Below are 20,411 nucleotides of genomic sequence, written 5' to 3'. Positions count from 1 at the left end.
TAGACCTCAGACCATCTAGCGTTCCAGATTCCACGCAGCGGTACCCGAGCCGATTGGTCGAGATGGTCAGGAAGATAGCTAACAGTGTCAATTGAAGGCACCAGGCGTGTCGAGCATGACTAGCAGAAGATCAGCCTCGCCAGATTTGGTGCTAGCGACCAATGTCGCGCGTCCAAAGACCTGGCTGGACAAACAGTACGCCTGAAACGTAGCGTCTGTGTTGCTACCTCGCCGAAGTGGCTGCTCTATAAGTAATGGTGCCATTTCATGCGTAGCAGTTCTCATGCACTTCTTTAGAGTTTAAAACATCGTGGCTTGCGTTGGCATTGGTAAAGCGCGACCTTTATAGCTCTTGTTGATACTGCTCATCGTCAGCGCCATCTTTCCGGGCTTTCGAAGAACTATCATCAAGTCCCTGGGCAACCCATTCATCTTTGATCAATCTAGCAACATTTTTCCCGCTCAATGTACTTGTCTCCATAGTGCTGATAAAGCTCTCAATACCACTAGTATACCACAGGCCATCGTCGAGCTTGATCTCCTCAAATGTCACACGCGGGTATTCTCTTGGGTACGAGTACCAAAGCTTGTGATGAATCCAGCTCACGGTTCCGTTGACATTACCGTGTTCGGCTTCCTCGGGGAAGACATCTTGGCCAAGGATGTTGGAGAGGAATGTGGCGTTGACACGGAAGGGTGAGAAGATCTTGTAGATGTATTCAAATCGAATCGGAGACGACTCTGGGTTGAGGCCAGCATCGGATACGGATATACTGTAGAAGCTGGGCGAGCCGGCGCCATCCACTGGGATCTCAGCTGGCGGTAGCGTAGTAAGGACGTATTGTGGCACAGGCGTCTTTGCATCTAGATTGAATGCTTTCTGATCCAGCCTGAAAGGTGACGCAAAAAGAGTGGTATACAACTTCGTATAAGGTATCTCATCAGGGACGTGGTGTGGCGCAGGATGGATATCAAGATCTGAGTACTGAAGAGGTGCTGCGAGGACAACTTCGTCAAATACGGAGGTCTGGCCGGCAGCTGTAGTGACTTCGTAGCTGCCATCCTGTTGCTTGGACATTCTGGCGATAGAGGTGTTGAGATGAATATTGGCGCGAGAGGCCTTCAACATATGCGCGAAGATCTGCCAATTGCCTCCTTCGATCTGCATTGCTCCATTTGTTGCCATGCATACCATCGTCTCCAAGCCGTGAATGTAGGGCAGATTCGAAGCGTAGTTGACACGAGTGCTAGCTTGGATGATCTCCTTCGAGAACGCCTCGCCAATGCCGTTTGCTTTGAGATACTGTTCTCCCGTCACTCCAGTGGCTTCCAATAGCCCCACTCGCTCGACAGCGTCGCCCAAGTTCTTCCACGGAAACACTGGCTCATCATACATCTGGAAGAATCTGCCCACAGCACTCTTCATCAGCCTGTTTGTCCAAAGTGGCGCAGCACCGTATCTCCATAGCAGCTTCGCCTTGTCCCACCAAGTGTCTCCGGCCTTTGTCACGATAACAAATTCACGTCCATTCCAGATGCCCAGATCAGGCATGTCCATTTGGGCTGCGAGATCGTGCCCGGCAGCCGATAGATTGAACTCCTCCATGGCTTTCACCATTATGCGATTGCTTTGTACGAAGATGGAGCCGCCCAACTCCACTGAAATTGTTGGGTCGTTCCATGGGTTCACGGTTGTTGTGCGACCACCAATGTAATCGTTACGTTCGAAGACGGTGATGTTTGTCGGAATGCCTGCCTCGGCAGCATACTGGGCGAGATGGTACGCAGCGGATGAGCCACCTGCACCTGCACCTGCTGAGACTCAGTACCAGCATAACCATCTTCTAGAAATGTGCTCTTACCTATGATAGCGACCCGTCTTGCGTGATGAGGCGGTTCACTGGCTCTGAGAGCTAGCGTGCAAGGTAGCAGCGAGGCAAGGCGCAACCATTGCACCATCATGGGCGCTCGGTTGATTGAACGGTATCGTTTCTTTATGTGGTATGGGTGAAAATTGAAGATGAAGAAGCGTTGCTACCTTCAGGTAACTTCTTAAGTCATGGTGGTATAGTAGGAAGAAGGTCCCACGTAAGAGTGCGATGATGACGAAGACAGCCCCGGGAGCATGGATCAACCAGCGCCAGTTACCTAGGTACAAACAAGTATTTGGAGACGATGCACTTGTGCAGCACAGCAGCATGGATACCGCGTTGTATATGTTCAGATCTGCCTTAAGAATCCAACAATCTACTCTCACTGAGGCGCAAGCGATGAATAGGAAGTCATAGACGCGTGTTGGGGTGCGCACTTTCACGTGCTTGAATCCGGTCACTAGGGTGTTAAGTCCGCCCAGTATCCGAAGGCTCAAGACGCGACCAATTCATTCGACAAGACGGCAAAGCATGTTTGAGCATGAATCTGTAACAACTGTAACTTCAGCAGAAGGCGCCATGATCGTATATGCTAAATATATCGTGAAAAGATAAACACCCTTTTGCGCCATACTCCAAGGATGCTGCTAATCCAACATCACCCGTATCATAAATATCATGAAATCGTCATCGTCCCTACTGGGGCTTACCCATCTGATTACACTTCTCTGGAAATTACGATTAACTCCTCGACATTTCATATAGCGAACTTGACTGTCCGCTTCGTGGTCTCAATCTTAGTAACGGGCATGACTTCCCGTTCGACGGTGACTTCCCTTGAAGGCATATCTCTGACGCCTCTCTTCCGCCTCTCGCTACGTTTTGCTCTCGCCTCGCGAGTCTCCCGTAGCTTCCACTCTGTCAACTGTTGTCGTCGCTTCTGCGATCTAGCATATGCCAATGCTGGTGTGGGTCTAAAGCCAATCCCATTGAGCCCAGTACCATCGTCATCTGGATCAGTTGACGGATCGACCAGGTGTCCCGTGATCTCACTATCTCGCCACGTGAGAGTCGACATTGGCGGCGACGGTGATCTAGCCCGAGGGCGGGGTTGCGAAGACGATCGATTTTGCGCGCGAAGCTTTTCGTGTGTGGATATAGACGACTGCGATTTGATTGTTGCGGGCGACGAAACAAAACTGGTGGTTTGCGCGAAAGAAGCGATATCTGGCAACAAGCGGGGTTGCGACGACTGAGGGGTCTCTGGTATCACCCTAGAGACCTCCATCTCGGGTGTCGTAGCAATGGTATCTATATGCTTCCTATTTGTATAGCTATTCGGTGTTTCGTTGGCTGCATATATTTCTGAGCCAGTTCCGCTGTCTGCTCTCATAGCATCGAGCTTCGGCTTCTTGCGTATTACATCGTCGGTAGGTGTGAGCGGGGACATGGGTATTTCCGAGAGCGCAGTGAGGGTCATACCTCGCAGCGTGTCTGCGACTGCATTTCGAGGGCTATCGGCGCCCGACGAAGGCGCGGGACTACCTCGTGGCGGTGTTGACGCGGGACGCAGGGCCAGAGCCGTGTTGAGCAGAGGAATAGGCGCGGGTTGATCGCGCTTGCGCTTCGGAGATGGATGCGCCAGGTGCGTAGGCATTTCGCCGATAATAGGGTGCCAGAATTACATGAGGAATACCGCTGAAGTGTGTTGGTGAAGGTGACAGGAGTATTGTTGTTGTGAGTGGAAGAGCACCCAAATCCCACATGATGGCCTGTTGGTTACGCGAATGTGGGGCAGACGCACAGGCCCATTGTAGGGCTGAAAGAGACCCTTGCTGGAACCACTGTAAGGCACATGATATATGCGGGCCGGCTCTTGCTGTCATGTCCATATGCACGTCGAACACTGCGAGCCATTTGTGGACCTAGCGGCTGCGATTCAATGTTCGCATGCATACCTCAGAGGCACTAGCTCCGAGTTCACATAGCCCCTTCCTTGCCTGCTGCTGCCTGATATGGCTATATGAGTCTTTGCTTACATCAATCTTTATGCGCCTTCCTCATTCCTGATACATCTCTCGATGTCACCAGGCATTTCTGTACACAATAAATGCGTCACAGGACTCTAATCAAAAGCTCCTGATCTCTCGGCCTATGCGTCCTCAGGCAGCTCTATGCAGCAGAACCCGCAACGCACACGGTATTCATTTACAAGTACCCTGTGGATTCACGAAAAACACTTGGTCATTGTGGCTTCCTGCTTCGACGACATTGAGAGCGCTCCTTACCATCTACCTTTTCCCTTCCAGCAATCATGGAACAAAGATCCATCCTCGATTTCCTTAAAAAGCCAGGTTCGGCACGACCAGAGTCGTCTCGATCACAACATTCTCATCGAGATCAACCTTACCGCCGCAATAGTACCAACGCTCACAAATATCACTCATCTAACCAAAAGCGACCCCCTGACCGCCGCCGCAACATGAGTCTCAAACTAGTTGCCGACGAGACCAAAGAAGCACTCCCGAATGTCCGGGCTCAGCTTCCACCAGAGTTTGATGTTGAATGGTCTTGTCTCGAAGATCTGGACCATCGAGATTCAGCTCCTCTTCCGGCGGACTTATGCCCAGCTTTAACGACACCGTGTACTATTCAAGTACTCGATATGGATTCATTCGATGCGGCAATCCAGCTAGACCCCTCTCACACCGTCAACCAGCATGTCACCAAGAAAAGGTCGGATACCAGTACTGAGAAGGTGACCCCAGTGGCAGTCCTAAACCTTGCTTCCGAGCGTTCGCCCGGAGGCGGCTGGCAGAAGGGCGCCCTCGCCCAGGAGGAATGTCTGTGCTACCGCTCTTCGCTCTACCTCTCGCTCGACCGAAAACTTTACCCAATACCCCCTCTCTCTGCCATATACTCACCAAACGTGGTCATAATACGCGAATCCATGTCAAGAGGCCACAAGTTACACAGTAACACTTGTCCGCCTGACCTCCCTGCAGTTTCCGTCATCAGCGTAGCAGCACTTCGTCAACCGGAATTATCAAACGACGGCACAGCGTTTAAAAGCCCTGGCGTAAGGTCTCACACCAAGAAGAACATTCGCCTCATACTGCGCGTTGCTGCTCGACATGGACACAGAAAGCTCGTGTTGGGCGCACTGGGCTGCGGTGTATTCGCCAATCCGCCACGAGACGTCGCAAATTGCTTTCTTGAGGTTTTTCGAGAGCCAGAATTCCAAGGAGGGTGGTGGGAGAAGGTCGTGTTTGCCGTCATGGACAACGTAAACGGACCAGATGGTGGCAAAGACGGCAAGGGAAACTTTGGTCAATTCTATCAGGTTTTACATGGACAAATTGCGTGAATAGTGGCCGACGGGGTTGGCAGGGATTTGTGTATGCATTCTCCAACTGTCTCACGGCCCAGGGAGCAGGCAGCGGACATTACTGCTATAGCTTCATACAATGCTCAGAATGCATACTAAATGTATCCACCATACTTTGTGTGGCGACAACTCTACAATATTATACGTGTATACCTTCCGGGTGTCTTTCCAGTACAAGGTACAGCTCAATAGAGACGAGCTGCTTCGTAGGTAGTGATGGATCATTCATGTTCAGAGTAGAGGCGAAGGAACGGCGACCAAGTAACAGTAAGCCCATTAGAGCAGTTCTCCTTGAATTGTTTTGACACCTCGAGAATTAGGTTGGTATCATGATGCAGGTATATGTACAAGAACGCAAAAACGCAAAGCAATCCTCTTCTCCCTTGCCTCGAAACTGCCACGTCTATCTTGTAAACGTCTTGCTTCGTCCTGGGACTTCCTTTTGCGCCCTCGGTAGTCCCTTCGGTGCATCGGACATACCCGAGAAAGGCGCGAAGGCTGCACTCTTCTTTTTCTTGTCCTTCTTCTTCTTCTTCTTGCCATCGCCATCGCCATCTTCTGCATGCAGTACCGACTTGGCGTTTGCGTAGTCGAATGCAGGCTCGTCACCGTAGTCAAGACCAGCGGCGCGGGCAGCAGCGTCATCCTTCTTCTTTTGCTTACGTGCGGCTTTCCTAGCGGCCTTGGCATGTGCGTGATCTGCGTCTGGTGTTTCCTCGGATGCGTCTAGCATGATTTCGTCGTTGGTCATAGGGTCGAGGGCTGGCGTTGTGGTAGAGGGTTCGTCTTCTACTGCGTTTCCTCGCTTTCGCTTGCGACTACCGAGGTGCTTGACAACAAACGTGTCGGTTCGTTGGTCTTCAGCAGGTCTCTCCTCTTTCGGTACAAAAGTGTGCTGCGGTTTCTCCGCGTTTAGTGCAGCTTGTGTCATTCCGTTTGCATCAGCAAATATTTCTGCGGTAAGAGGTGGTAATGGCAGAGCGAGACCGATATCAATGGTGGGAGTTTCCCGCTGTTGTGACGGCTGGCTGGCTTTCCACAGTTGTCCCCAGAACTCAGAAGACGAAGCGCGAGTAGCTGGGACAGCAACGGTACTCTCAAGTGCGGCGGCCTCAACAGCTGGAGCTGCAGTTGCCTCTGCTACCTTCGCAGCAGCAGCATAAGACTCAGCCCTTTCCGCTCTTTGCATGTCGGCAATCGTCTGAAGCACGCTATGCAACTCCGGACCCCCAACGCCCTCCTCCTTAGCCTTTGCGATCACAGCTACAAGCTCGTCCGCATGGGCACGAATGATGTGCGACACATGTTGGATAGCGTTGAAGAGAGCAGCCTTATCCGCAGGTATCGCACGAGCTACGGAGAACACGGCGTGGTTGGGCATGATGAAAAGCGGGCTTTCGTCTTCTTTCCGACTGAGGTCGTCTCTCCACCTATGCACAGCTCGGAAGACCGAAAACTGCTGTGGGGTAAACTGCACGGGTGTCCGTGAGACGAGTTTGTACCAGCCAGCTGCTCCAAGACCCATCTCCATGTCGTAAACAGGGTGTTCGTATCGCTGTAGCGCCGTCTCTTTCGATTTTTGCAGTACGTCCTGAACCTTGTTTTTCTCGGGATTAGAGAAGTCAGACTTCTCAACTAATTCGTTCCGCATGTTGTCGTATACATAAAGGAGGAAATGGGTGTCGGCGCGTGCGTATTCGAACAGTTCCTTGCTGAGCGGCCTAGTGCGCCAGTCTGCCAGTTGGTACTGTTTCTGGGCTGTGAACTGAACATGCCTCTCAAGCAAGTACGCCAAACTCGCACCAGGATAGCCAAGAGCTCGAGCAGCGTGGTACGTGTCAAAGAGGCCAACGACATAAAGCCCAAGGTCTCGTTGAAGCCAGACGATGTCCATGTATGCACCGTGTAGAACCTTCAAGATATTGGGATCGGCAAACACCTCGTTCAGGCACTCGAGCTTCCGCCGCCAGGGCTTCAGTGTGTCGACTATCCAGTCCTTATCGCGCGTACTTATTTGCATTAGCGAAACCATGCCGATGTAGGAGCGGTTGTCGTGGTGTTCCAGGTCAATAGCGATTTCCTTTGCGGTCTTCAGCTCTGAGAGCATAGTAGCCAGTGCTTCAGGGGTATCGACCAAAGTTGCAGTAGTAGATTCGAAGGGTGGGTATTGCTGCGGCTCGGAGTACTCGTATACGGTCGAAGGATATTCGTAGGTTTCGATCTCGGTCTGGTACGGGTGAGGGTATCTGGGAAAGGTAAGCTTGCGGTGCTAACATAGCATATCTGTCATACTGTTCCCGTCCGCGTCTGTCTTTGAAAGTTTCCAAACATTTCTCGAGCGGTATCTTCGCATGCGGCTTGGTTGTGACCAAAGGGCGGAAGCCGCCAGACTCGAAATTGGCGGGCAAATGCTCAAATTTGAGCTGCGGCTTTGCGATGATCTTTTTATCGGCGATGTTTGGGCGCGGTTTCGCGGTTGTCTGCAAATGAATCAGATGACGCGCCCCCCTTTCAGTATGTATATTCCTCACCTGCTCGGTCGCGGGGCTCAGTCGCTTGACAACACCCGTGTACTCATCGAGACTGGTGTCGGCCTTCTCAAGCAAGCTGTCGATGACATCAACAACCCCCCTCCAATTGGCGTCTATGGCTTCGACGTCGGGTAGCTTGGGACCTACAGCGTCCGAACTCGCAGCAGCATTCTCGAGAAGTCGCTGCGCAAGGTGAAGGAGGCGCGCATTCTGAGCATCCAGCTGTGTGCCAGCTTCGGGGTTGAGCGACCGTTGAAAGGAAATGTCTGCTGCACCTATTAGGGAGGCAGACTTGGTGGTCGACTTCAGGGCAGCCGAGATCTCTGTCTGAAGCGTTTTGAAGGAATCCATGGCGTGTCTATTGTGCGCTCATCCTCTTAAAAAAACGTTCGATGACGTGGTCTACGGTGGCGTCTCGCTTCGATGTCGTAGGTCGTGTTGGGGTGGAGAGGGAGCGCGTGTCGCAAATGTTTAGAAAGAAACCTTCAATGATTTCTACGTTAGCGCGCTTTCCCTATCGATAGCCGCAGCCGCGCACCTTCACCCGCCGCCTCCGTCATGCTGATCAAGGCCGTCACTTAACCAACATTTCACCAACATGTCGGCTTCTTTAGCCCCCGAATGCAACGAAGTCAAGGAGTGAGCGCCAATGTTATCTGGTATTGCTAGTATAACTGACTGATACATCCAAGACGATACGACAACTGCTTCCTCAAGTGGTACAGTGAGAGTAAGCAATAGTGCATAATCTGGGCATCTTTGACTCCTGACAAAATCTAGAGTTTCTGCGAGGCACTGCCACAACCGACGAATGCAAGCCGATATTCGAGCAGTACGAGAAATGTCTTTCGGTCAGGCACTTTGCCCTAAAGTCTCTGCCCTTGAAGCTGGCTAACCCAACAAACAGAGGGCTCTGAATGAACGTGGCATCGACAAGATGCTAAAGGAAGTGCGAGACGACAATAAAGAAAATGATGCTGAGCACATGAAGCCTGTAGGCACGGTCTTCCATATGCGATGTTACTGAAACTAACTGCATACAGAACCGATGAACAACGAGGCTTGCCATAGTTATTCCATAGAACCACAGACGTGTTTGCACTTCACACTCCTCTCAAGTGAGTTCCCTACTCTTCTCTCTTAGTGCAGTGGAACAATGCATAACGACAACAGCTTATTGAAGTTGCAGAACTTGGACTTGGCGTATACACCGTACCATTCGGACACGACCTTTGTCAAAAAAATATGTATTTTGAACGCGTAAGATATAGTCCCGAACGTTCTTGAGGTTTACCCCGTTCAATGGCGCACCAAAGAATGTTGATCGGGCCGCTGCATATATCTGCGCTAGACCCCTAGATGACGTCGACAATCGGGATCCATGTATTTCGGAAAACAATCCTATTCTCTCTCCACCAAATCCACTTTGAAAGTCCCCACAACTATATAAACTCCTCTCCCCCACTTCCTCGGTTCGATGGTCAACTATCTCTCCGTTCCTGAATCAAGCATGGCAACCAAGGTTGGTCTCGGCGTTCCAATGCCGCTTCTCGCTCCTGCGACTGCTACATGGGCTTTTCCCTTTGCGGCATACTACATTTTCCTCCAGAACCGCATTGCTTACCACCGCATTACCTCAAAGACGTATGGAGCTCATCTCAGTTAGCCAATAGCATTCTGCTGACGCTGACGGTAGTTTCATGGGTGACAAGTCGGATGACTCGAAAGGCGTCACAGATCCCCTATATGTGGCCACGCGTGCGCAGCTGAACTTTGCCGAGAACGTGCCATTGGTATTGGGAGTGGCGCTCCTCGCTGAGCTCAATGGAGCCAACAGGTAAGTGCACTCCGTCGAGACAAGACAACGCGTCTAAGTTGCTACATCAGGACCTACATCAATTACGCGCTTGGTACTCTCCTTGCCCTCCGTATCAGTCACGCAGAGCTTGGCTTGATGATTAAGGGTTCTACGGCTCCCGGAAGGATTGTTGGTTACTACGGCACTCAAGCTGTACTTGCAGGTATTGCTGGATACGCAACGTACTTGATCGCGGATTTCTGGATGATTTGATAGAAGACTTTCATGGTTTGAGATAATTAGCAGCAGGTTTAGCAAAAGGGCTCGACCTAGGTAGTTATTATGAAACTATTTTTTACCCAGAGTGAATACCCTTGAACCATGCGTGTGCGTAAATAAACAAAGGTCGAGCTTCGAAGTTGCATGTGAAATGAGGCGCATTACGTAGCAACTGTGGCGCCAAGGCATCGAGCAGGTGGATAGCTGCCGCGATCTCCAATCCCCACCAATTCTTAGAACATACGTTATTCATACAACCAGCTTCGGCAAACACGTGTCCGCCCTTCCGAACCTTAGAATCTTTTACTTCTCGCTATCTACAGCCTCTATACTCGAATTCTCTGGCGGCGCAATGGAGGCAGCGTCTGCGCGCATGGCCACTCGGGATCGGTACGGCGCATTTGGGGAGGCGCCCAGTTCACCACTGCAGCGCTACATATGTATGCACAAGGCCGTTCCCCGGATACGAACCAAAACTGATATAGTATGGAACAGTACAAGCTTGCGATCCGCAGAACTTCGAGCCCAACCTGGCCTTGAATCTCGAGATCTCCGACTTGATCAATAGCAAGAAAGGCTCAGCGTAGGATCATGCCACTCTTCCGCTATACACTCGAGGCTAACGGTGCCCCAGGCCTCGAGAAGCAGCTGTTACCATCGTGCACTACGTCAACCACCGCAATCAGAACGTTGCCCTCCTCGCGCTCAATGTACGCCCACACTGCCCCACCTTGTACTTCGCATAGCTCACCCTTGGATAGCTCCTGGACATATGTGTCAAGAATTGCGGCTACCCCTTCCACCTCCAAATAAGCACAAAGGAATTCCTCAATGAGCTTGTCCGCCGATTCCCCGAACGTCCGCCTGTGCATTCGACCCGTGTACAAAACAAGATTCTCGAGTTGATAGAAGAATGGCGACAAACCATATGTCAGACGTCGCGGTACAAAGACGACCTAGGGTTCATAAGAGATATGCACAGGCTGCTGAGTTACAAGGGCTACATCTTTCCTGAAGTACGCAAGGAAGATGCGGCGGTCCTAAACCCCAGCGACGTATGTATATGGTGGTCTGGCGGTTCAAGTATACTGCTAACATGGCGCAGAATCTCCGCTCAGCAGAAGAAATGGCCGAAGAGGAACGAGAGGCACAATCTGCGAAACTCCAGGAATTGATCCGTCGTGGTGGGCCTGCGGACCTGCAAGAAGCGAACAAGCTCATGAAAGTCATGGCTGGGTACGATACCAGGAACAAGACCGATTGGCGCGCAAAGGCTGCTGAAGAAGTTGGAAGAATACAGCAAAAGGCAAAGATACTGGAGGAGATGCTGCAGGGCTACAAACCGGGCGATCAGATCAAAGAGGGCGATGTCTTTGAGGCATGTCAACTGAGGTGTCAATATGGTAATATTAGCTAACTAGACGACAGGAACTTGCGAATGCCCTCCAAAGCGCCCAACCAAAGATCCAGAAAATGTGCGAAGAAGATTCCGAAGACCACGAAGCCGTAGCAAAGCTGTTCGAAATCAATGACAGCATACACCGAACAATAGAGAGATACAAGCTCTTCAAGAAGGGTGACATAGAGGCCGCAAATAACATACCCCAAGGCACGCTTGGCCGCAGTGGTGCTGGCGTTTCCCAGGGTCCAAACAACACATTGAACTTGATCGACTTTGGAGACCCAGAGCCCGCGTCTCAGACAGCAGGATCGTCACAGGCACCTCAACAGCCAGCAGCTGCAGGCAATGCTCTTGAAGATGATCTTCTAGGACTGTCGTTGAGTGGAGATACCTACGGACAGCAGGGTAGCATTTCTTTGGGAGGTTCGAATGGCTCAGGTACGTTGCTTGTTGTTGAAGCGAGTATTCATCAGCTGACGTTTTTTAGTCCTAGGCATGTCTGGAATGGCAGTGCCACAATCGCAAAAAGCATCAAACCAGGCCATCACCGATCTCTTCTCAGCAGGACCGAAGCCAACACAATCCCAAATCACGTCACCCACTCCGTCTACCTTTTCACCGCCCCCAATACAGCCAGCGCGCACACCGGATCCTTTCGCTGCTCTTACATCCACACCACGCCAAGGCTCACCTTTCCAATACCAACAGTCGGTCAAGCCCCCACCAGTGGCATCCGGTGCTGTTGATCTACTGGGTGATGGCATGCCTGCGCCGTCAACCAATTTGACACAAAGCAGCGCTACTGCTGATGACGACGACGAGTGGAACTTTGCTTCAGCTGTGCCAGATACTTCCAAGGAGATAACTGTCACCAATACGAGCATCAATGTTCTTTTCAACATCTCGAGAGAATCGGACACCACCTTGCTGATCCAATCACGGGTATCGAACAACACACCGCTACCAATCTCTGTCCTGACGCTGCAGGTTGCTGCATCAAAGGTAGGCAGTGCAATGTGATGATATTGAAGTCATTAGTTAACAACAACCAGGGCGCCCAACTGCAATTGGAGCCACAGTCTGGCGTCAACCTCGGACCACATCAGAAGTTCGGAATTACTCAGAACATCCGCGTGAACAACGTGCAAAGAGGGTCGGGGAACAACGTCAAAATGAGGTGGAAGGCTACATATTCCCTTGGTGGACAGCAGAAGAACGAGATGGGAGAAATCCCGAGCCTCGGTGTTTCATAGCATCCGCAACACGGAAACCGTGGTCGTTGACCCGTAAAGAACATGAATCAAGCATTTTCCGTACCCCAAAAATGAATTGCTCTTACAAAAGTTTGTTACTCAGCTAAGCGGCCTTGACGCCATCGCCATTCGCTCATAGAAGCAAGCGCAACGTCATCGGACTAGCGCGTCTTATCGATTACGATGTTCAATAATTGTTATTCCACAATCTTGCCCCTCTCTGCGACTCACGCCCAACTTAGGACCAGCAAATCGCCTCTCTCTTACATATAGACATATTGTTCGACATGGTGCGCCACAAGAAAGACTTCAAGGGCAACAACAAGTTCAAAAATCCCGCGAAAGCACGCGGTCCTCCCCGCCCCCGCCGCGCATCGGATGCAGATGAAAACGATGGCGACAACCCGAGGCCTGCGAAGCCAGAGTTTAAAGCCGCATGCTGGGACCTCGGACACTGCGACGCCAAGCGCTGTTCTGGAAAGAGGCTTATGCGCCTGGGCATGATGCGCGAGCTTCACGTTGGACAGAAGTTTGCAGGTGTCGTGGTTAGCCCGAAGGCAAAGAAGATACTTAGTCGCGAAGACAAAGACTTGATGGAACAATATGGCGCTGCAGTTGTGGAAGCCAGTTGGAAGAGGATAGACGAAGTCCCGTTCGGCAGGATAGGTGGCAAGTGCGAACGTCTACTTCCGTACCTCGTTGCTGCGAACCCAACAAACTACGGTCGACCATGGCGGCTAAACTGCGTCGAAGCTCTTGCCGCTTGCTACTATATCACTGGGCATCCCGAATGGGCCGAATCAATTCTGTCGACTTTCTCATACGGCCAGGCGTTCTTGGACATCAACGCTGCGCTGCTCAAGCGTTACATGGCATGCGAGAATGAAGAGCAAATCAAAAAGGCCGAGGAAGTCTGGCTGGAGAAGATTGAGCGCGAATACAACACGAGCCGAGAAGAGAAAGTGGATGGCGCTGAAGAGGATGTTTGGGCTGGCGGAAACATGAATCGAAGGGTCATCGACCAATCAGATGATGACGATGATGATGAGAATGATGAAGGTGATGAGGATGAAGAAGACGAGATCGACCCGCGAAATCCTTACAATATCCCAGAGTCCTCAGACGATGAGGAAGAGATGGCAGAGCTAAGGCGCCGTGTCCTGGCATCGAAGCCCTTCACCAACCCCACGTCAAAAGATGCAGAGGAAGAAGAAGACGAGGATGACAAGAAGATACCCGAACGTATACCTCGAACTGAACCTGCGCCAGGAAATGCCAAGGCGGGCGAGGAGGATGACAGCGAGCCTGCAGAAGGTGATGCCGACGACGATGAGTTTGACAGCTTCATGGCTGCACAACCCACAACAGATCGTACAGGGATAGGAAGCAAGCAAAGATCAAAGGCTATGGATAACAAGTACAAGGCCACTTTCTCGAGTGGCAGTGTGAAAGCACCCAGCGGGCGAGGCTACCAATGATCACCAATGTAGTTCCTGTAGCAATGAGAAAGCAGAATTACAATCTGGGGACTCCTGTCAGATTGACTGAGCCCATTGCAACCGCTCAAGAATCAAGTCGTTGACCAATGATTATGCTCTGTCCGTTTCGAGACTAGTGTATGAAAATAGCCGAAGGCGATCGTGTTCGTGCGACAAACTGCATTCGCGAAACACCACTCTAAACATCGTGGTTTGACCATGTAATGCGCGACCGATAGACTTTGCACGCAAATAATCAGGGATTTTTCGCTGTCCTACAGATGAGCCTTTGCTGCCAGCCTCGACTGACCAACCGAGAACAACGTGGAAGCAATTACCTGTATGGCTGCACGCAGCGCAGCGCAAGAGAACAAGAAACAAGAGGCCTCTTGATGACATAAGCTTTCTGTGTGAGCCAGGCATCCCATCATTTTGTCAGATTGTTCCATAAATACAAACCTTGAGAAAGCTCAGACTACCCGACCATTGATAGAACAGTCTCGCCATGCGTCGATGTGTCTCGTAGGTCATTAGGGCTAAGCTTTCCGGCAAATCCGTCCCAGATGGGCAAACCAAACGTTCTGCCTGACGTTTGAAACCGAATTCGCAAAGAAGCATCACCGTTACTCAAGCGATTTCTTGGCCGACACCATACCTGTAAGGACAACGGTCTCGTCAACTGGTTCTAACGAATCAAGCAAGTCACGGCAGGCTTTATGTGGGCCTCTCAATCCAAAGGGGTCGAGTATGCCTGATTGCTATGGAACTCTTCGCTCCGGGACATCTCGCCATCAAGTCCTGGAGCACGACTCGAAACCCCATTGACCGGATCATGGCTCGCCGGGCTAGAAACCGAAGTCATGGTACGGAGACACAGAGTCTTCATATTAAGCCACTGTGCCACGATTTGTTGTTCGAGTACCTCTCTGCCGCAGCAAGTCTGGTCAGTTGCTCCGCCGTTCTCTCGCTCTTCTCTTATTAATTCTTCTTTTCTATCTTCTTATTTAATATTTCTTCAAAGCCCAGGTGGCTTTTGTTATTGCAAACATGACGTCCGGTACTGTCTCCTCGCTTGTTCTCCTGCTTTTGAGCTGTACACAGGTGTTGGCTCAAAACGCAAACACACAGCAAGTGTCTTTTAACCAAGTCCTTAATGTCAATGGCGATGTAAGTAAACTATCTCCAACAGATCCCCTCATCGACTTTAAACTGACAAACGTAGATGCAACTCAACTCATTCCAATTTCCTGACCGCTCAAAGGTTGAGACATTCTCCCAGAAGCAACAGCAAATAATTGTTAATCAACAAACACCCGCCATTCCCGCAAACCAAGTCACGGGAACTACTGGTCAACCCTTCGTCGCTGTCTCGCCGCAGTCGATGACTATCAGCACGAACGGCGCTACAGATCTCGTTGGTGGCCAAATCGAGATGGCCATGACGATGCAGAACTTGCAGGCAGTTGCTGTCCAACCCGACAACACATACGTTGCTATGCTTTCACCTGACCGTCAATCCTGGATGATTCAGGAGACTATGAGGAGTGTCAACACTACTGATATGACGGTTCGCATGGTCAAGCGCACTCAGATGGACGGCGAGTACATGGTTGTTGGTCGTCAGACCGTCGAGACCAACACTCTGGTCACTCCTTTCGGCAGTGACGGCAGCACATCCGTCGCTATTCAAGGTACTGGTCTACAAGAGAACGAGTTCCAGGATGGCTTCAGGATGTCGACTCGCGCTACTCAGCCCATGACTATGAACGTCGACGTCAAGGATGGTGTCGACTCGAGCATGTTGGCTGCTCTCCAGGGTCAGGCCCCAGTCAACGACTATCGTTACTCAGTTGTCTCCAACCTGGCTGCTGTCACCCCTGATCTAAACCAGCAAGTCACTGTTGTCCAGATGCCCAGTAAGTCTACCCATGTCTCAGTCATATAGATAGCTGACAAACGTCTAGTCAATGCTATCCGTATCCAGAAGATGATGCAAGCCATGGGTGTCCCCCCCACCGGCCAAGTCGCTATTGCCGTCGCTCAGCGTGGTGTTCTCCAGAACCCCGGAGGCGCAACAGGAAACCTTGGTGGAGCCGCTACCCAACGTCGTGGTCTTAGCCGTGGTGAATTCAGACGCCAGATCCAGCAGGGCCAGCAGCAGGGTCAGCAGCAGGGCCAGCAGCAGGGTCAGCAGCAGGGCCAGCAGCAGGGCACACCTACCAACGGCAACAACCCCGTGGCGACTCAGCTCCTTCTTGCACCTACCTTTACCCCCATTCAGGCTAACGCCGTTCTTGACCAAGCCAACATGCGCATTGCTGTTCCTGTCCGCCAGATTGATGGAGAGTACATCCTCACTATGCAAGTCATGGGCGGTGCGCAACCCGCACAAGCCGCTCAGCCTGCTCAACCTGCTCAACCTGCTCAACCAGCCGCTGGTGAGGGTCAAACACCCACTGCTGCTGAGCCTGCCGCTCAATCTAGCTTGACACCCGCTGGTGAAGCACCTGAATCCAGCGCCAGCGCAGCGGCCGGTGAGAAGAAGCCCGCAGCCGAAGGCGAGAAGCCAGCGGCCGAGGGTGAGAAGAGACCCACCATGGAAGGTTCTGCCGCCAACAGCACCGAGACCGCCAACAGCACCGAGACCGCCAAACCCGAGCGCCGCCAAGAAAACAAGGACTCAGGCAAGGACAAGTACGGCCTCGACAAGGCGCCTCAAGGAGCTGTCATCATGACTATGAAGGAGATCGATACCATGGCTAACATGGTCACATGGGGTGGTCAAGTCGCCATTACTAAGATGATGAGCGAGTACGTCAAGGAGCAGACTGGCAAAGACATGGCACCTATTAACAACGGTACTGAGACTGCCGAGGCTGGTGCCAAGATTGTCGTCTAAGCCAGGTCGAATGAATGGATGGTAATGTGTATAGGGATAGGTCGTATGCATTTCATATGCATAGGAGAAAAAGTGGCTGTTAATAGGATCGTTAGGCAGGGCTTGATGCTCTGCCTTCCGCACTCTTGAGTACGTTTATTAGCTGTATATAAAATTGATTGGTGAGAACTATACCTCGTCTTTCCGCACAGCCCTGGTTTGTCTGTCGTGAAAGTTCTTCATGTCGGGCGGTATCTACCTTTCACGTTCGTATCCCAGGTCTCTCTGTCTCCACTCCAGCGTCCTGTTGTTCGTGAAGACTTGACGAGTACTGCGCCGTCTTGGTAGCAGGCTCTTCACTGTCGTATACAATGCATGTGGATCGTGAGCAAGAGTCACAACCGAGAGGTACCATATCGCTTGCTTGATGATTGCGAAATCTTTCGGAGCCATTTCAGCTTTCTTCAGCGTTTTCATTATCGTCATCATCATCATCATCATCATCATCATCATCATCATCATCATCATCATCATCATCATCATCATCATCATCATCATCATCATCATCATCATCATCATCATCATCATCATCATCATCATCATCATCATCATCATCATCATCATCATCATGTGGTTTTGATTTTTGTATCTTGCCTTGCGTGCTGATCAGCTACGTAAGCTGTCTTTCCCTGCCGACAGGCGAGAGTTGTTCTGACTCTTTTTCATCCAGACACATTCACTTCTTTTCCTCTCCTTCCCTTTCCTTTCTCCGCTGTGCAACGTCCCAGTTGTAAACCCGTGCGAATGCGACTTCGAGTGTCTATGGCCCTGTCAGTTTTACACCTCAGCCTACTGCATGGAGTATGCATACCGTAATCTGCTCGCGTAGGAAGTCCAAATCCTCTTCGCATGTACTCAAACTTTGTTTCGCGGTCGACAGCTTCGATTGCAGCAGTTCTTCGGCTTCGGGTATGGGGTATGCGAGCATAACATTGGCGCCGAGCCAGAGGTAGACTTCGTCGGTGGGAGGCACTTCAGCTTTGGCGTAGAGTGTATCGTTCAGTTCGAAGGTAGTTTCGAGGGGCTCCGCATCGTCTTTCCGTGACTTGAGGAACCGCACAGTCTCTAACGTCTTTTGAATATCGGGGATCTTGTCCTTGAGGCCTGCAGCTCGCCGTTGAGTGTTTTGCTGCATGAACTGGTACTTCCTAGGAAGGCACGTTAGGCGTTGCTGTTCTTATGGGTGTGACCAGTTGTGTGAGACATACGAGATCATCTCCTTGAAGTTGTTGATGGTCTTCTCGACATCTGCGCGGTCTGTGACATAGTCCTCAACCTGTCCATGTTAGACGCAATCCTCCAAGATGACCAATGGACTTCGCACCCGATCTATAAAGGGCGCAACGGGAATACCGCGAGGGTTCGCTGGAGGTATGTCAGAGAAATGTCTTGACTCTGGTGGTGTTGGGGGATGTACTCTCGGGACCGCTGTTGCAATGTCAGATCTATTCGCCAGGACTGACACATTACTCACCTCGCGCCTTTGGCTACATCAGCCATTGTATTTGGATTTGTATATTTCGACGTCGTTCGCGTTGTTCGCGTTCATTCAAGGTTTCGCGTCTCGGAGAAAATGCCCCGCAATGTCCGTTCTTGGCGGAAGAGCTCCATCCTCCCACGTCCTCCGCCTCTCGAGACTCCAAACCCTTTCCGCTCCACCCCGCCATTCACTGTCTTCCGCTGTACCGCCCGATCTAGCTAGCTAGCTTATGCACAGAGACCAACAGGAATGGCTGCCGTACCCGTCTTTGGCCGGGATACCAACCGATCTGGCTAAAAATATATGATCTCACCATCCAGCATCTTGCATGCCATGACCCTGCTGTATACCTGGTACACTACGAAAAGCTACGCGGGAAGTACCTTGGTAGCATGAGCATCAAGATTACATACAAAAAGATTCCGTCGTCCTGGGACTCGATGGGATAACACGGGCCCCCCGACCCGCTAGCTAACCGACAAGATGATGAGGTCGTTATCCATCCAACACGGCAGCTCGATCGCCTCCAGTACACTCAAGATCGAGGTAACTGCCACGTCTGTGGCTGGACGTATGCAGTACGTACTTCAAACACTGGAAAACCCTGCCTATATCGCATATGCGGACAGCAAAAAGTCTAGTGCAACGGGCGGCGGCCATGCTTTCCGCCCTATGGAGACGGCAATCTGCGGCCCTGGTCTCCCCATCGAGGAACTATTGAAAGCTACTGCAAGGCTAACATAAGGTAAGATGCAGGCGTCAATGCCTGTGAACTGCTCAGCCAGGTAAGAACCGAACCAATCGTTCCCCGGACCGCCAACTCCATGACGGACCATCAGCCTACTGTATCGATACAAGCCACAAACTTAATCATCGTAAAGAAAATATGAGCCGTATTACGCTCAAGGCTGCGATCAGCGGTTGCAGCCGCCACTGTTGAGTGCACTTCAGGCATAGCTGCTTGCGGCTTTGCAGGATGCACGTTCGGGCCTCCTCACTATTCTCCGAGCATATCATCTTTGAGAATCCTCGCCGACCAAGCTTCCCAGCCAGCGCATTGAACTTCGCACTCGTACTCGGAGGGTCCAAATCGTCTGTCTCCGAATGGTTCCATTCGTTCAACGAGGACCTGCAGATCCTTAATTGCTCACATTTCGACTTGAACACGAACGGAAGACATCGGATCATACGAGGATCGACCCCAAACGCGGTCCACAGCCTAGGAACCTTTAGGCTTCGCAACATCAGATCTAGCTCGTCTCGTTAAGACTGAGGATTGCACTTATGCTTCATGCATCAGGGTCACATCCCAGAAGTGAACATAGATCGACTTACATGTTTCGGTTGTCCGTTTCTGGACAGCTGCTCTGCATCAAAGAAGGAATTCGATACTGATCATCGTGGCGATCGTCATGCTTCAGCCCACGGCATATACGGCGACGTAGCTGTCAGACCGGTTCTTGGGACTCCTGCAGTCGGATTGGTGCTGATCGGCGCAACCCTTCTCTAGGCATTCCTTGACATGCAAGCTCTCATCACTGTCTTGGTACCGGTGGAAATAGCATATGCAGTGAGATGGCTGAGTAGCTAAAGGTGAGCAAGGCGCCCTGCACGTCGCAACGATGGCATGACGTGGCGGGCGCTCGCTTGCTAGCTGAGGAACGCGAGAGTGATGTGACAGCCACATTTTCACATGAAGTTTGACTCAGTGACAAGGCTCAGGCAGCCCCGTGTGGGTAGTGTGTAAGGCGACCCGTAGTTGAAATTTGCCCCGTCACGACAGCGACTTTGAGCCATGCCAGGGTCTTGGCTGGGCTTTCTTCGGATGTGTCAGTATTGCAGGCGCCCGGCAACTTCGCTCCAGATACCATGTTTCTGGAAATGCACTGTCGATGCCATCCGACGCCTGAGATCAGGAAGTATGACTGCATGCATTAACATTGCCAGGTACGATAAGGATGTCCCAGTCACGTGAACAGACACAGCTGAGTAA

At 51.4% G+C, this 20,411-nt stretch overlaps 12 protein-coding genes across 12 annotated transcripts; 8 read left to right on the top strand and 4 right to left on the bottom strand.

Annotated features, from left to right (window-relative positions):
* Window positions 1-343: 343 nt before the first annotated feature.
* AA0111_g341 (hypothetical protein) lies at window positions 344-1,959 on the bottom strand (the record flags this gene model as incomplete). Its single annotated transcript, XM_028649291.1, has 2 exons — window positions 344-1,812; window positions 1,863-1,959. The coding sequence occupies 2 exons, from the start codon at window positions 1,957-1,959 to the stop codon at window positions 344-346; spliced, it is 1,566 nt and encodes a 521-aa protein (XP_028511958.1).
* A 669-nt stretch (window positions 1,960-2,628) lies between these two features.
* AA0111_g340 (hypothetical protein) lies at window positions 2,629-3,528 on the bottom strand (the record flags this gene model as incomplete). Its single annotated transcript, XM_028649280.1, has 1 exon — window positions 2,629-3,528. The coding sequence occupies one exon, from the start codon at window positions 3,526-3,528 to the stop codon at window positions 2,629-2,631; it is 900 nt and encodes a 299-aa protein (XP_028511957.1).
* A 657-nt stretch (window positions 3,529-4,185) lies between these two features.
* AA0111_g339 (hypothetical protein) lies at window positions 4,186-5,238 on the top strand (the record flags this gene model as incomplete). Its single annotated transcript, XM_028649268.1, has 1 exon — window positions 4,186-5,238. One exon carries the CDS (start codon window positions 4,186-4,188, stop codon window positions 5,236-5,238), a length of 1,053 nt encoding a protein of 350 aa, XP_028512307.1.
* A 424-nt stretch (window positions 5,239-5,662) lies between these two features.
* AA0111_g338 (Exosome complex exonuclease) lies at window positions 5,663-8,141 on the bottom strand (the record flags this gene model as incomplete). Its single annotated transcript, XM_028649257.1, has 3 exons — window positions 5,663-7,505; window positions 7,552-7,739; window positions 7,791-8,141. 3 exons carry the CDS (start codon window positions 8,139-8,141, stop codon window positions 5,663-5,665), a joined length of 2,382 nt encoding a protein of 793 aa, XP_028512308.1.
* A 247-nt stretch (window positions 8,142-8,388) lies between these two features.
* On the top strand, window positions 8,389-8,842 carry AA0111_g337 (hypothetical protein; the record flags this gene model as incomplete). The annotated part of the gene is made up of 5 exons (XM_028649246.1): window positions 8,389-8,429; window positions 8,483-8,520; window positions 8,571-8,641; window positions 8,698-8,784; window positions 8,834-8,842. 5 exons carry the CDS (start codon window positions 8,389-8,391, stop codon window positions 8,840-8,842), a joined length of 246 nt encoding a protein of 81 aa, XP_028511732.1.
* Window positions 8,843-9,300: 458 nt separating this feature from the next.
* AA0111_g336 (hypothetical protein) lies at window positions 9,301-9,861 on the top strand (the record flags this gene model as incomplete). Its single annotated transcript, XM_028649235.1, has 3 exons — window positions 9,301-9,434; window positions 9,487-9,627; window positions 9,678-9,861. 3 exons carry the CDS (start codon window positions 9,301-9,303, stop codon window positions 9,859-9,861), a joined length of 459 nt encoding a protein of 152 aa, XP_028512298.1.
* Window positions 9,862-10,219: 358 nt separating this feature from the next.
* On the top strand, window positions 10,220-12,522 carry AA0111_g335 (ADP-ribosylation factor-binding protein; the record flags this gene model as incomplete). The annotated part of the gene is made up of 8 exons (XM_028649224.1): window positions 10,220-10,307; window positions 10,363-10,450; window positions 10,502-10,577; window positions 10,629-10,922; window positions 10,973-11,245; window positions 11,296-11,707; window positions 11,757-12,271; window positions 12,322-12,522. 8 exons carry the CDS (start codon window positions 10,220-10,222, stop codon window positions 12,520-12,522), a joined length of 1,947 nt encoding a protein of 648 aa, XP_028511734.1.
* A 287-nt stretch (window positions 12,523-12,809) lies between these two features.
* On the top strand, window positions 12,810-14,000 carry AA0111_g334 (hypothetical protein; the record flags this gene model as incomplete). Its single annotated transcript, XM_028649213.1, has 1 exon — window positions 12,810-14,000. The coding sequence occupies one exon, from the start codon at window positions 12,810-12,812 to the stop codon at window positions 13,998-14,000; it is 1,191 nt and encodes a 396-aa protein (XP_028511735.1).
* Window positions 14,001-15,047: 1,047 nt separating this feature from the next.
* AA0111_g333 (hypothetical protein) lies at window positions 15,048-16,899 on the top strand (the record flags this gene model as incomplete). The annotated part of the gene is made up of 3 exons (XM_028649202.1): window positions 15,048-15,167; window positions 15,223-15,916; window positions 15,965-16,899. The coding sequence occupies 3 exons, from the start codon at window positions 15,048-15,050 to the stop codon at window positions 16,897-16,899; spliced, it is 1,749 nt and encodes a 582-aa protein (XP_028512301.1).
* A 406-nt stretch (window positions 16,900-17,305) lies between these two features.
* On the top strand, window positions 17,306-17,518 carry AA0111_g332 (hypothetical protein; the record flags this gene model as incomplete). Its single annotated transcript, XM_028649191.1, has 1 exon — window positions 17,306-17,518. The coding sequence occupies one exon, from the start codon at window positions 17,306-17,308 to the stop codon at window positions 17,516-17,518; it is 213 nt and encodes a 70-aa protein (XP_028512302.1).
* A 96-nt stretch (window positions 17,519-17,614) lies between these two features.
* Window positions 17,615-18,438, bottom strand: AA0111_g331 (hypothetical protein; the record flags this gene model as incomplete). Its single annotated transcript, XM_028649180.1, has 6 exons — window positions 17,615-17,698; window positions 17,750-18,086; window positions 18,147-18,214; window positions 18,263-18,303; window positions 18,356-18,366; window positions 18,413-18,438. The coding sequence occupies 6 exons, from the start codon at window positions 18,436-18,438 to the stop codon at window positions 17,615-17,617; spliced, it is 567 nt and encodes a 188-aa protein (XP_028511738.1).
* Window positions 18,439-18,901: 463 nt separating this feature from the next.
* AA0111_g330 (hypothetical protein) lies at window positions 18,902-19,162 on the top strand (the record flags this gene model as incomplete). Its single annotated transcript, XM_028649169.1, has 1 exon — window positions 18,902-19,162. The coding sequence occupies one exon, from the start codon at window positions 18,902-18,904 to the stop codon at window positions 19,160-19,162; it is 261 nt and encodes an 86-aa protein (XP_028511739.1).
* Between the last annotated feature and the right edge of the window lie 1,249 nt (window positions 19,163-20,411).

Source organism: Alternaria arborescens (assembly GCF_004154835.1).
Source record: "Alternaria arborescens strain FERA 675 chromosome Unknown contig_1, whole genome shotgun sequence".
NCBI classification, from domain to species: Eukaryota; Fungi; Ascomycota; class Dothideomycetes; order Pleosporales; family Pleosporaceae; genus Alternaria; species Alternaria arborescens.
This window is presented reverse-complemented; position numbering and strand designations above follow the sequence as displayed.